This window comes from Taudactylus pleione, unplaced genomic scaffold (assembly GCF_031769625.1).
Source record: "Taudactylus pleione unplaced genomic scaffold, aTauple2 ptg000318l, whole genome shotgun sequence".
Lineage (NCBI taxonomy): Eukaryota > Metazoa > Chordata > Amphibia > Anura > Myobatrachidae > Taudactylus > Taudactylus pleione.
This window is the reverse complement of record NW_028284719.1, coordinates 3,041,216-3,056,081: the sequence shown is the minus strand read 5'-3', so window position 1 is coordinate 3,056,081 and position 14,866 is coordinate 3,041,216. Positions and strand designations below refer to the sequence as shown.

Here is a 14,866-nt window from a genome sequence, read left to right as displayed (position 1 = left end):
GTGGAGGCAAGGGATACTGGACCTCATTCAGAGTCGGTTGAAGCGGCCGCACGGTCGTACGCCACCGATATTCGCTATACTGCGCATGCGTAAAGTTCGCAATGCGCGTGCGCAAACTAGCTGCTACGATCAGAAATTTCTCTCTCCTTTAACACAGCCAGGTCGGTAGTTTGAGTGACAGATTGAGGCGTTTGTGGGTGGTAACAGGAGAAGGTGCTTGAAAACGGGGGAGTGGAGATCCGAACGCAGGCGTGCCTAATTATGCGAACAGCGTTTTATGGTAGTGCATACGGTTTATGGGAGTGCATAATTAACAAAGTAGCGTCATGGCACATGTGACATGGGAGGTTTTTACACTGACATGATCGTAGAGCTTATGAGAGGGTATGGACAACTTTAAGCTCTACGACCAGTTCCGATGGTTCGCGATGGTCTCGATTAATCCTTATATGCCCGGAGATGATGTGTAATGCATACGAGCAGGGGGCGTATTTTTTTGTCTTCCGGCCGCTTCTTCCCCTTGGTCGGCCAGCTACCGATCCAAACTTAGGGACGCAACTTGCGAGGGAATCATTTGCATATCCGGCCCCTTTTCCCGTACGACCGTGCGGCCGCTTCGACAGACTCTGAATGAGGTCCACTGTCTGGCTACAGTCCTCCAAGATCTTTGGATAAAGTAAAATCATTATGTGCATGATTTTAAATTTTGTATGGTACGAATAGTAATTACCCCTCATCTGAAGTTCATTTTAATTGAAATTATAGACTATGAGGCTCTTGTTTTTCACCTTTTGTCTCGCATAATCTTTCCAGGACTCTACAACAACGGTCTCACTGGAGAAACATAAAGCCACTGTGAATACGGGAGTGTTTAGTGGAAACAAATCCACAAGAGTATTTTATTGTACATTAAGTATTGTAATTGGTGTAGCACTGTGATTATTATCTATTTCTTGGATATATATAAGAAGCAAGATAGACTGCAGTAAAGCAGCAATACTCTGCACACTATCAATGTTAAGCAAATAGTTAATCAAAACAAATAGCCAAGCTCCACATACCAATGCAGCCCAGCTAATTATAAGCTAATAGTGACAATAACACATGACAATTTATCATAACGGTAAGATAAACAAAACTGCAAACAAACAAAAAAACACAAATATTGCACATACCTGTCCTTAAAACATCATTAAAGTGCTGCATCCTAATAATAATTGATCCACTGACAAATATCTACATGCTATACAGCTAATTCAGCAGAAGTGCTGCTTGCGAACAGGTGGTCAGTTTGATCAAATGGAAAGTACAAGTAAAATGACACACAGTACAGTATATACAAAGAGACATCAAATAAAAGAGTGTAGCCCCATGGTTTCATTTACTCCTCTTGGACTTAAATCATCTAATTGAAAAATCCACTTCGCCTCTTTTTGCAGTAATATTTTTGATCTTTAAGCATATGTTTAATTGCTATTTTCAAGTGACCCATCATGGCAAAGTGTCTGGCAACTGGCTGTTCACTAGTGCCCGAATGTACTGCTGCCCTTATTGCTTGTCTATGCTGTTCCATTTTGGTTTTAAATTGGCAAACAGTCTGTCCTATATAATATTTGCCGCATGGACAAATTAATGTATAGATTACATATTAAGACATAAAAGATAAACGATGTCTGATTTTAAACTTTTTAGCAAAATAAGGATGCTTGATGGTGTCACCTGTCTGCGTGTAGCTGCATGTCACGCAGCCCGTACATTTCACACAGCCAACTTTTGGGACTCCTAAAAAGGTTATTGGGGATTTTTTGCCAAAGTTGGTAACATCTGCATGCACAAGGTAATCCCTGATGTTTCTTCCACGTAAAAAACTAGTCATAATGTGTTTATTAGCCAAAGTTGGTAATTCTGTATCAGATGATATGATGGGCAAGAATTTTTTTAATTGCACCTGTGGCCTTAGGACTGGCCGTATTAAATCTATTAGGCCAAATGATCTTATTAGGTAGAGATTTTTTCTGTTTAGTTTTACGGGTGTTTTCTGTAGGGATAGAGAGAACTTTATTTTTTGTAGCAACCAAAAGGTTGTGATCGTAACCCCTAGACACAAATTTCTCTATCATGTAGTCCATTTGAATTTTCTTATCAGTTTCATCACTACAAATACGTCTGCTACGAAGTAGCTGCGAAAATGGCAGACCTCTATAAACAGATTGTGGAAGAAAACTTTTCGGGCTTAACAGAACATTATGGTCTGTGGATTTTACAAACAGTGTAGTTTTAAGCTCATTCACACCCTTATAAATTATCACATCCAAAAAATCAATTGAATGCTCATCTGCCTTACATGTCAGCTTCACAGGGCTGGTGCTGTTATTATGTCTGGCAATCACATCAAAAAGACTTTCCTTAGTGCTGTCCCACACTAGTGTCATATCGTCTATATAGCGTGAGTAATAAATGACCTTCTGGGCAATTATTGGGTCATTAAAGAAGATGTCTTTCTACAGCCATCATGTAAGCATTCGCATACGATGGGGCCACAGAGGACCCCATCGCACACCCAGACAGCTGTAAGTGGTGTTTACCATCAAAGTAAGAAAAAGAATTGTCAAGAAAATCTCAAGCAAATCCCCAAAAAATTATATTAGGCCCCTTATACCAAGAGCTGTTAGTTATCAAGGATCAAGTAGCAGCTATCCCCTCCCCATGGGGAATGCATGTATATAATGAATTAACATCAATACTACATAATAGACAGTCACTTGGGAAGTTGTTAATTACCTTCAATGCCAAAAGTAAAGCCGTAGTGTCTTTCAGCACATAAGGTGTATTTTGAAGACACGGCTGCAAATATGTGTCAAGATAAATCGATACTGGCTGGAAAATTGACCCCCTGGCAGAGATGATGGGTCTGCCAGGGGGAAGTGTCAGACACTTATGTACTTTAGGCAAAGTATACAATAAGGGTTTTACTGGAAAATCTGTCACAAGGAGTTTCATAATATCACTTGAGATAACACCACCATTTACTGCCTGTAACAATTACATATCAAGATCATGTTTAAAATGGACAGTAGGATCTACATCAAGTAATCTGTAGGTCTCCAAATCAGACAGCTGTCAATTGATCTCTAATTTACAGTCCACTAGGTCTTGAACCACTATGGACCCCCCTTTGTCCAGCGAGCGGATTACAATGTCTTCTCTGGATCCAAGAGCCTTTAACGCTCAAAATTCTGCAACTGTCAAATTAGAAAATTTCTTATCATTCCTTGTTTCCAAGGTATCAACAGAGGTGTCTATCATCCTAACAAAGGACTTAATTGAGGCATTATTAGATGGAGGGTCAAGGTGTGATTTAGGTGACAGTTTCTGTAATTCAACAGGTAATTGTGTCTCTGAAATGGATTTAGTACGTGATCCAAAATTTTTTTGCAGTTTGAGTTGTCTATTCAATTTAAAAGTCTCTGTTTTCCACAGAAAAGGGTCAAAATGTGTAGTCTGTATGAAGTTTAAACCTTTATTAAGGACGTTTATTTCATCTTTGGAGAGAGGTGTAGACGAGAGATTAAAAATAAGTTCTTCTTGGGCAACGGGGGTTTTCTCACACCTGAGCCTCTTCCACTGGAGTGTAGTCATCTGTGCTGCGGAGCTGCGCCCGCGTATGCACGTCTAAAGGGAGAAAATTATTCCTCTGACCTCTTTGTGTTTGCTGCTCCCCATCACTGGCTGAGGTACCTGATTCGTAAGATGACTCATAATTAGGGTTATGTCTATGTCTCCATCCTCTTCTGTTTTGTATAGGTGGCCCCTGGGAGCCCCCAGTCAGCTATCCATAAACATTATGGGACTCATAATCCATGGTCACCTTATTAAACTTCTCACATTTAAATTTCAGAAGTTCACATTTGTAGGTTTCAACCTGGGTCTGTAATTTCTCCAACCAGCTACAGGTGGTATCCTCAGTAAACTTATTTTTATGTGCCACCTCAAACTCTTGTCAACTCTTCTATTACCAACAATAGCATGTCAAGCAAACATTTGTTGATTATCGCTCACCATTTTTTAACAAAATGCTGTATTGTGTCGGCCAATTGTTGGAATGTTTTTGATGAGAAAACCGCTTGGTTTTTTTTTTATTGGTAAAATATTCGGACAGGGTAGCTCCATGATAATAAAAATCACCTCTCTCCTTTTTAATTTCATTCATTCTCTGAACAATTCATTTACAGGAAGATTGTCTGTTTGTTTAAACACTTAATCTTTAAAAAGTATATTATTGGCTTCTGTGTCAGAGAAGGAATTAACATCTCCCACCTCCAAAGTTACCCTTTCAAATGCTTCTTCCACAGTAGACATTTTTGGTATAGTAATGCTTCACAGAAAAATGACTATTCTTAATGCACTTAGAAAATATATGTATTAAAACAAAAGTCCAACATAATGATGAATTCAAGTATATATGTATAAATACACCAGGGTGTCTGAATGAACATTGTTGTCTGCTATAGCACAAGCAACATCAACAATTATACAAATATGGATTTTCTGGCACTCACTGCATACTGCGGAGATATGACCCCATTGCCCTCCATCAGGAAGATGATGGTAACCACTATCTTCTACACAGAGTCACACAATCGGCGGCACTCAGAGATTTAAAAGATACAACAGACCACCAGGTAGCAAAGCCAACATTTCAATGCTGGCGCATTTTCATCAGGGCAATACAGAAAACATGCTCTACTCACCATAAATAGGTGTTCCCCTTCACCAATGTAGCCTCATGTCAGGCACATCTCCCAGCCATGGGATGCAGGTTGATGATGTTACACCCAGTGCTCCCTTCACCAACATAATGTTAAAGTACAAAAATTACATTAAAAGTAATGAGGCATATAATAACAAAGTATAGGCAAAATCTGCCTGCATATGGAATCGTAATAATCCATGGTTAATAAGAAGCAAGATAGACTGCAGTAAAGCAGCAATACTCTGCACACTATCAATGTAGCACAGCTGTTAAGCATAAAGTTAATCAAAGCAAATAGCCAAGCTCCACATAGCATTGCAGTCCAGCTAATTAGAAGCTAATAGTAGCATTAACACATGACAATTTATCATAATAGTAAGATAAACAAAACTGCAAACAAACAAAAAAAACACAAATATTGCACATACCTGATGTCCTTAAAACATCACTAATGTGCTGCATCCTAATAATAATTGAACCACTGACAAATATCTACATGCTATACAGCTAATGTAGCAGAAGTGCTGCTTGCGAGCAGGTAGTCAGTGTGATCAAATGGAAAGTACAAGAAAAATGACAGACAGTACAGTATATACAAAGAGACATCAAATAAAACAGTGTAGCCCCATGGTTTCATTTAGTCCTCTTGGACTTAATGCATCTAATAAAAAAATCCACTTTGCCTCTTTTTGCAGAAATAATTTTAATCTGTACTTTGTGCACCTGAGGTTTGTCTGTTTCTGTGCCTGCAATTAGTCTCATCAGGTTGCACGTCCCATTATATATATTCAGGGTGTGCAGTCCAGGAATCTTTCCCTTGAAACCGGTGATACACAGCGTAGCCTGTCTTGGAATGAACTGGTGTTTCTGAGATGCTGCTACTGGTGACGCTGGTGTTTTTGCTGCGTAAGGTGATACAGCTACCCAGTGGGCTGTCACAGTCATATAGTCCTTAGTTTGCCCTGTTCCACTTGTCCACATGTGCATGGTTAAATGGACATTGGGTACAACCACATTTTTTAGGACACTGAGGACACTTCTTCTGGCGTCTCTGTACATTCTTGGTATCGCCTGCCTAGTGAAGTGGAATCTAGATGGGATTTGGTACCAGGGACACACTACCTCCATCAATTGTCTAAATCCCACTGCACTAATGGTGGATACCGGACGCATGTCTAACACCAACATAACTGTCAAGGCCTCAGTTATCTGCTTTGCAAAAGGATGACTGCTGTCATACTTCCTCCTCGCTAAGGACTGTAGAAGGGTCAGTTGCTTAGTATAAGAAGTAGTGGTGTTCCAACTTCTTCTCTGGGTTGATGAACGACTCCCAGCACCAACAGCAGCAGTGGCAGCAGGAGGCGTAGCAATGCAGGATCCTCCGGAGGAATCTTGAATAGGAGAGTCAGTCATGCCAGTGACATGGCATGCAAGATTACTTCCGATCCCAACTGAGGAGGAAATTGATGAGGAGGGAGTTGACGGTGTGGTTTACAGGCACTTGGATACAACAGGACAAAAGGATTTAGGTGTCCCTCGACTGCTTACGGTCTTAACCACAGTTTCTAAACTTGACATTAACTGTTTATGAACTTGCTGCAGGTGATGAATAAGGGAGGATGTTCTAGGTAGTTAATGTCCCCTACCCCTACTTATTTTACCTTCATATATGGTACATATGGCAAGACAGTTGTTCTCAAGATTTGGATAGAAATATTTCCAGACTAAAGAGTTGGAATGTTTGGTCTCTGCCCAGGCATGACCGTGATGGGCTTCTTCATCCACGGACAACAACTGTCTCCCCTGGTGCCTGATTTAAACAAACCACATCACCATCAGAATCTTCCTCATCAACTTCCTCCTCAGTGTCAGGCTACACCAATATCCTCATCCTGTTGTACTTCAACAGTGACATCATCAATTTGAATATTCGCAACTGGACTGTCTCATTCCGGCAACCGAGTCTGGCAGGAAAACCTGAGCAGGACTCGGTTCCCGGCTTGGATCGGGGGGGTTTGGATTTCTAAATTCTGAACCCGCTCATGCCTAATATATATATATATATATATATATATATATATATATATATATATATATCAGCAATACCACAAGTTTCCCAAATTGGGTAAAGCTGAGGAACCAGCACACCACCAGATCAGGTAATTTCAATAAAGCGTATTTTAATGTAGTATCAAAAAAAAAAAGATGTATAAAAAAGCCATCATAGAGCCAACATCAATAAATCATTTGTGAAGTCCTCATCCATCACTGCAAGCTTTCAACAGTGGGGAGAAAGATAGTGACCGGCCATCCCAACAGGCCATTTTGGCACATCTAGCCTTTGTCAAGGTTCAGCATTATTAGTACTCAATATGATAAGGCTTAATGTAATAGATGTAATAGGAAGCATTGTACTCACCTGTTCACACGCGTGTTGCCGCCAAACGCCATCACCGGAAATCTACACCAAGGAGGGACCCTCTAACTCACTCCCGTTCCCGGAGGTCTCACTGCAAGTTCCGCTGTACCGGAAGTGATGCAACGGGAATGCCGCTACTACACATCCAGACAAACAGAATCCAGTCCCACCTACAACAGTAATGGGGGAGTGGTCAGGCGCACTCAAAGGGGTGATAATCAGGTAGCCAAGGCAACGGCACACGCACGAACAAGAACGGGTATTGACACACAAGTAAACATTTTAAAACAGCATATGAAAAAAAGACCCAACAATACGATCCATATGTAATGTCATAAATCTGATGCATAAACAAAGCCTATTAGATATTATTAAAGATGATTATCCATCACATCGAATGATGTAGTGGTCTAGGTTAATAAATATATCAAACCCATGGATCAATATTAATGTCACAATATTGGTCTAGTAAATTAATCACCATAAAACATATAAAGCGCACACTACAAATATACACACAATACCATTAGACATAAACATATACATACAAGGAATAACAAAAATAAGCTATAAGGCTAATACTGGGCAGCCAATACTAAATATGTAGAGCTACATGGATACTAATAATGCAGACAAACTGGAAGTGGGATATCTAAAGATAACCATACAAAAGACGACCACATAGAGAGAAACAGTCTTCAAATAAACGGAGTAAACAATAGTTCCTCATTAAGGCCAAACGGAGCCATCAAATAAAATTTATAAATCCACTTGCTTTCTCTCTGTAACAATAAACGATGTCTATCGCCCCCTCTTCGTGATGGAGGTACGTGGTCTATGGGCATGAAACAAAAGTCCTTAATTGTATGTCCACAAGAGATAAAATGTTATAGAGATAAAATATATATACAGTAGCGGCTCCAGGCACGGGCAAGCCGGTCCATCGCCCGGAGCGCTATGGGATATATTTAAGCTCAGGGGGAGGGAGCACAGGAGGGAAGGGGCGGCAACACAGGACGGCGCTGGGCGCAGCACAGGCTAGTGCCAGCCCTATATATATAAATATATATATATATATAAACACGGTCTCTTTGGGGAGAAGGCGGCACTCAGATGACCTTTGAAATAATGCAATCACACAGCCCAGTGATGTCAACGTTTCAGAACATATACTGTAGTTCTTTCATCTTTATCCTGTTTATGTTTGCTACATTTTTGTATGCAGGAGGGCACCTTATGCAGCTGTAGCGTATTTCCAGCAAGGGAGTGCCGGCAGATTCAAAAGTGTGTATATATATATATATATATATATATATATATACAAATAAATGAGGAGGCACTCCAAGTCTTGCGTCCTGACGAAGGGGTGACTGTCCCCGAAACGTTGACTGTTCCTAATACACGTTTTTCACGCAAGACTTGGAGTGACTCCTCATTTATTTGGATGTGCAAAAGGGGTATGGTATACTCTTAAGGAAGGCACCCAAGCATATATACTCAAGGTGTTAGCTGCCTCAGGAGTGCCGGGTGATATTGATTTATATATATATATATATATATATTTACTGTATATATACATATAATCAAGTATATGTGTATGGTATATGTATCTGTATATGTGTTCATGCGTATATATGTGCTTATTTAATATTTTTATTTTTTAACAATATATTTTTAAACATTAATCACTGAACATAAAATTATGGTTTTGGTCATTTATTTCTAGTCCTATAGATTTATTACATAAAAGTCGTATTTATTATGTATGCTAATATATTTATAGTTTTTAACAATATACATATCTGTTCATTCATACGAATAAGTAATTTTTATTTTGTCTTTTATGCTGCCAGTTTGAAAGATGTCTGCTGCCAGAAAAGTGGTCAAAAAGATATGTACACACCAGAGTTCGTGTTCTATTGGACAAAAAACAGAAATGACGTCACTTGAATTTAACATTTGTGCTCCAGATGTGGTTTAAACCAAGAAAATACCTTCCAAAATGGTCGAAAGTGGGGCAGCTGTGACCGGAAGTGGGGCAGCCACTGTCGGAAGTGGGCTAGGCATACATAGGCTCTTCTTTTTCATTTCATTCATATCCTTATCTTTTTTAATGTTTTCTCTATTATCTATTTTGCATACTCTTTTGCTTTTTTTCTATTTTTAACTCTTCATTTCACACTCTTCTGTCTGCATTTACCTCTCTTTTTTCTCAAATAGATCTTAAACTCTAGTGGTTAATATAAGCTAATTTAGACAATAAATCTGACTGGCTTGGGTTTTGCACAACTACAAATAAATATCTCCCATTGACTCTAAAATCACAGATAAATATAGCCTAAAACCATTTTATGGTGGTGTATGGCCTTTAACAATATCAGTTATAATTTTTAATGGTCTTCTTTGTCATTGGTTCAACCATGTAGAACTCAATATACTTCTCATTAGTGATTCTTTTCTCATGGTACTTCATGGTACTGTGGGCCCGATTCAGACCCGCTCCTTAGGCTGCATTCGCTTGTAGCTGCCGATGGTTAGCAATGTGCGCATGCGTATGCATCGCAGTGTGTGTGCACGAACTAGTCCAGGCGATTGGGAAGTGTTCGCACGCTGCACATAGACAGCTCGCTAGACTGAGTGACAGGACAGGCCTTTTGTGGCTGGTAATAGGGGTTGGCTGATGGAAATGATGGAGTGGTAGTACGAATGCAGGCATGTCTGAGCATCCCAACACCATTTAAAAGGAATGCATAATTAATACGGAGCATCATAGTACACATCACATGGTTGTATTTCACACTGAAGCACTCACAGTGCTTGCGGTAGGGTATGGTCAACCACAAGAGCTGTGATTGCAGCTGATGGTACTCGATGTATGATGGCTGCAAACACTTCCTGGAGCACTAGTGGGCATTTTAAGATAGACTTGTGGGCATCTGCCTACACACTGCAATCGCACACCAAGACATAGTGGGTGTGCTAATGCATTGCCGTGCAAAATTTGCATACGTGGGATGCGTGCGAATGCATCTAGCAAGCGGATCTGAATTTTGCCCTAAGTACCAAAATTTTTTTTATGAAACAGGTAGTTCTTCTACCATAATCCTGGTATAGATTATCAATCTTACTTGGAACTTGTATCACCTAACTAGTCCATTCTAATTACTTTATTGACTAGGGAGTCAATAACCTGGCCAGAGCACCTTCCACCATTTAGATGAGTGCCAGCAATGTTTTATCATAGTAGCAGAACCACTACCCATTATATGCCCCAACTCCTTGCTTTGAATAAAAAACACCAACATAAACCATTTAGCAATTTATTTTATTTTTGTTTTTTAGAACATGAGGATAAAAAATAATTAACATTTACTGAATATTACTTTGTTTATATAACATTTATATATGTCACATAACAAGAGCTCTACATTATGTAAGATTTAGTAAATGACTGAGGGCTATAGAGGTAAGAATAACTAAGGTAGATCAGTAGTTATTAAGAAGCTTTTGAAGGAATCATCTATCAAACCAATGTCCACTACTCAGACATCCTAAATATTCCCCTTTATAGCAGTAAGGAGCATCACTTGCTTATAATCTGTGAGATCACTCTCTACTTTTCTATCAAGTATCTCACAGGAACCAGTTACAAATCCTTCATCGTTGAGGGTCTTTTTGACAAAAATTTCATCATAGTTTAATTCATGTAGCCTATCATTACCAGCAGTGTAATATGTGCTATTTAAGCACCCAATTAAAATCAAGTATCCTCCAGGCTTAAGCAATGTTGACATCTTCCTCAGATTTCTAATGTAATCTTGATGGTCTTGACTAATCGATTCCAGAATCCATACTGTGAGTAGACAGTCGGCTTGTGGTAACACCACCAGATCCGTGAGGTTTTCTTTGCTGAACTCAATTTTCGCAATACATTTAATGGTTTCTTTTAACTTTTCTTCCTTTTCTTCTTCTTCGACACTAAAATAATTACACAATTACATTATATAATACAGCAGGTTCAAGGGACAGTGCAGGACTGTATGTTTCACTTCAGTATCTTTATACCTTGGCCACAAAAAAAAAAACTAAAAACCCTATCTTCTCAAAGTGCATAAACTCTGTTCTTATAACTCCCTATGTGCTCTTTATGTGTAAGGTACTATTCAATTGTGAGGAATGTCAACCATCAACTTGGAAATATTCATAATTATCATTTAACTCTCTGATCGACATTCAAAACTAAAACAGTTATTCTTTATGTTACATTTTTATTTTATTTTCAAAAATAGACTCATCTTCTATGTTCTTATATGTTTAGAATCACATTTTACCTGATGCCTCCCAGCTCGGTAACAATCTTAGATGCATGAGTCCAATCAAAAGCCCCAGTGCGGGTGTTCACCCATTTGTTGAGTTCCATAATACAGGACTCTCTTAATTTTAGTACAGTGATCTCTTTAAAAAATTCACTGATAACAAAAAGATGATGAACCATGGATCCTAAACTGATGTCAATCAAAGTTTCTCCTTTTATAACACCTGCAGAGATTCAGATAAGCAGAATAAAATTACAGTGAGTTAATGGCAAAGAAAGATACTGTAATGTGAATCACAGCATTGGTCACATACTGTACGTTTCCTGGCATAATACTGGCAATTAAAAAAATTACTGGCAATCTGAGAGTTAATGCATTGCTCACAGCTGTGTGAATTACCTAATGGACACATGGTATAAATGAGACATTGAGTTAGCAAAACAGCAAATATAAAAAAATATTGTGACATATGTTATGTAATATAAATACCACTCTTGGGTGTGCGGTCACACTCTGATATATACGCACGCCTTTGGCCTTATGCATTCAACAACCCAAGGCATACATACAGATTTGCCAACATACATATTACCTCCGTGTGCTATAAGTTGTGTTAAACATAATGTGTAAGAGCCGTGCAACTTGCTTGCGCTGACCATCTTTTCATGCAGGTTTTACCTTCCAATGCATCTTATTTTCATAGTGATGCAATTATTTAGCACAAGCAGCTTCTGCTGATTAAAGTGATATGCGACATGCCTATATTCTGTGTGCGGCTGCTGGATTATCTGCTCGCAAAACCCTACGTTACAATGCCGGCGTCAAATGCAATATAAGATGCATTTGAAGGTAATGACATTACTAGAAGGGCTATTTAATGGGCAAGGAAGTATTATGCATGTGGACACATCTGTATATCAGTGCGCGATCACACACCCTGACATGCTGAGACACTATATCATTGCTGTTTCCAGGCTCATGCAGAAACATTCCATTTCAATTACTGAATGCTCCTGAGTAGCTCAGCAGTGCTCACCTGATCAGTATGCAGTCATATTGCCAGTGGACATAATGCCAGGAATCGCTATACCGACGGCCGAATCCCGCCACCCGGCAATATGCCGACGCATATATACCAAAGGTGAATAGGATACTGACGTCAGCATCTCGAAGCGCTGCAATCCTGATCATCTGGACAGGTAAGTAACAGCTGTGTCCCTGTGGAAGAGGGGTTAGGTTTAGCCACCCCTGGGGGGAGATTAGGGTTAGGTAACCCCAGGGAGGGTTAGGGTTATGCTAGGGGAAGGGGGGGTTAAGTTTAGGCACCACTTGGGGGAGGTTAGGGTTAGGCATCCCCCATGAGGGTTAGGTTTAGGTTGCGGGGAGGGGGGGTAAGGATTTGGCACCCCGAGGGGGAGGTTAGAGTTAGGCACCCCTAAGGGAGGGTTTGGGTTATGATGGGGAAGGTGTAGGTTAGAGTACTTACCTACTGCTGTCGGCATTCTGTACTATGTAATCTTTAACTGTCGGTATATCAGCTGGTGGCTCATACCGATTCCCACCTGATCCCATACTCCAATAGGAATGGACTGTATCCTAGTTAAGCTAGTTTCTATGAGCAACCCATTGCCAGAACCTGGCTGGTTACTGGACATCAGTAGTGCAGTGTCGGACCATCGCTTTAGTGTGCACTTCTGTGTCTTTGTTTGCACTCAGTGGCTGCATTATTTCTGCACAGCTGCAGTTTCAATTGGGACCACTGGGCTATATTTATAATGTTAAAAAAAACACTGCCTATAAGCCATACTTAGCGTTCCCTCCAGAGCCAGATCATTGAGCACGAGCTCCACTAGTTCCACCCACACTACACCTGAAGAAACAATTTATCTTGCATACACACCTGTTGCTAATGCATGGTGCAGTTTCTCCATAATAAATGTCACTAATTCATCTCTGAATGCACTTTCTGAACCACAATAACAATGAAGGAAGTCCCTGGAATCCATCCCATGCAGATGATAAAGCTTCAAGTTGGGTCTGGCTTCCATTCTCTTGTCTCTGTCAAATAGAACAGGATGAGTCTCTGATCTATGTCTGTAGCCTTAAAGTAATATGTATGGCTGGTCTCTTTATATACAGCAGAGTCCTATAGTTATTTACTCATTAGAATGTCCTCATACACAGCTTACTATAAATACAGTATATCACTATGTGCAGAGATCTTATGACAATTATTGATGATTAAATATTTGGCCTAACCAGGTGATAATGTTTAAATGATACAATGTGATATGAATCATCAATATTTTGTTTCTGTTTAACCCTCTACATTTCATCTTAGTAAACTTGTGAAGACCCACATGTCTTTAAATTAAAAATAAACAGAATCTAGGGTATTACTACAGGTCACAGAATCTTTTTTCTATAATTATTGTTATTATTATTATTATCATCCATTATTTATATGGTGCAACAAGGGTTCCGCAGCACCTTACAATGTACATAAACAAATGAGCACACAAGAAAACAGTTATTAACAGTACAAACAATGTAGGACAGATACATGATTAATACATTGCTGCATAACACTTAGATAAGCAGCATGGTGTAGGCAACCAAGGGTGGGGTACTGTTGTATATTAAAGTATAATCAAGTGAAGAAGAAGCACGCACATGAGGGAAGAGGACCCTGCTCATGAGAGCTTACATTCTAAGGGGAGGGGGCAGACAGACAGGGGTGACACAGATGGGCTGGATTCAAGGGTGACAGTAATATAACATTTATGGAAAGGTTAGTTTAAACTTAAGAGGAAAGGACAATGAGTTGATCCAAATGTCACCAAGCTTCAAAATTTGGGGGCCACAACCAAGGTCCATTAGAGGGGTCAACTTGCTGCGTCGTTTGGTATGGCACAGTTGGAGTGGATAAGCAGATTGCATGAGGAGGTCAGGAGGGATGTGAGCAGCATTGGGGATCCAGGTACAGGCACAATCCATAGGCATGTTGGTTTTTAAAAACAGTCCTTAATAGCAGGAATAGTCGATTTGATAATTTCTCCTTCTGTTCTCCTCCTGTTTAACTCCTGAATAACTCTGGCTTCAAATTAAAAATTCTAGTTACACTTTAAATTAAGCACTTCAACTTTAAGCACTCTTGCAAATGCAGCCTTGGCTTAGCAGCCCAAGATGTAAGTAATAAGTATGGCTAAAACCAGGTGTCTACACTGATTCTACCCCTCCCCAAACTGTAAAGGGTCAGCAAGCAGATAAACAAATGGTCAGAGCACAACCCACAAACACAGATACAGAGTTAACTCCTGCCTTGGTACAGAGTTTAAAACTATATGAAATACTCTATAGTTAGATTACCTAGCAATT

At 39.6% G+C, this 14,866-nt stretch overlaps 1 protein-coding gene across 1 annotated transcript; it reads right to left on the bottom strand.

Annotated features, from left to right (window-relative positions):
- Positions 1-10,723: 10,723 nt before the first annotated feature.
- Positions 10,724-13,536, bottom strand: LOC148509656 (nicotinamide N-methyltransferase-like). Its single transcript, XM_088442900.1, has 3 exons — positions 13,389-13,536; positions 11,504-11,711; positions 10,724-11,150 (listed from the first exon to the last, which is right to left on the bottom strand). Exons 1-3 carry the CDS (start codon positions 13,534-13,536, stop codon positions 10,724-10,726), a joined length of 783 nt encoding a protein of 260 aa, XP_088299026.1.
- Between the last annotated feature and the right edge of the window lie 1,330 nt (positions 13,537-14,866).

Coding starts and splice junctions, on each gene's coding strand:
- LOC148509656 (XM_088442900.1), bottom strand. CDS start 13,536: ATGGAAGCCAGACCCAACTTGAAGCTTTATCATCTGCATGGGATGGAT. Junction 11,712..13,388: donor GCACCATGCATTAGCAACAG/GTGTGTATGCAA, acceptor GAATCTCTGCAG/GTGTTATAAAAGGAGAAACT. Junction 11,151..11,503: donor ACCGAGCTGGGAGGCATCAG/GTAAAATGTGAT, acceptor TAATTATTTTAG/TGTCGAAGAAGAAGAAAAGG.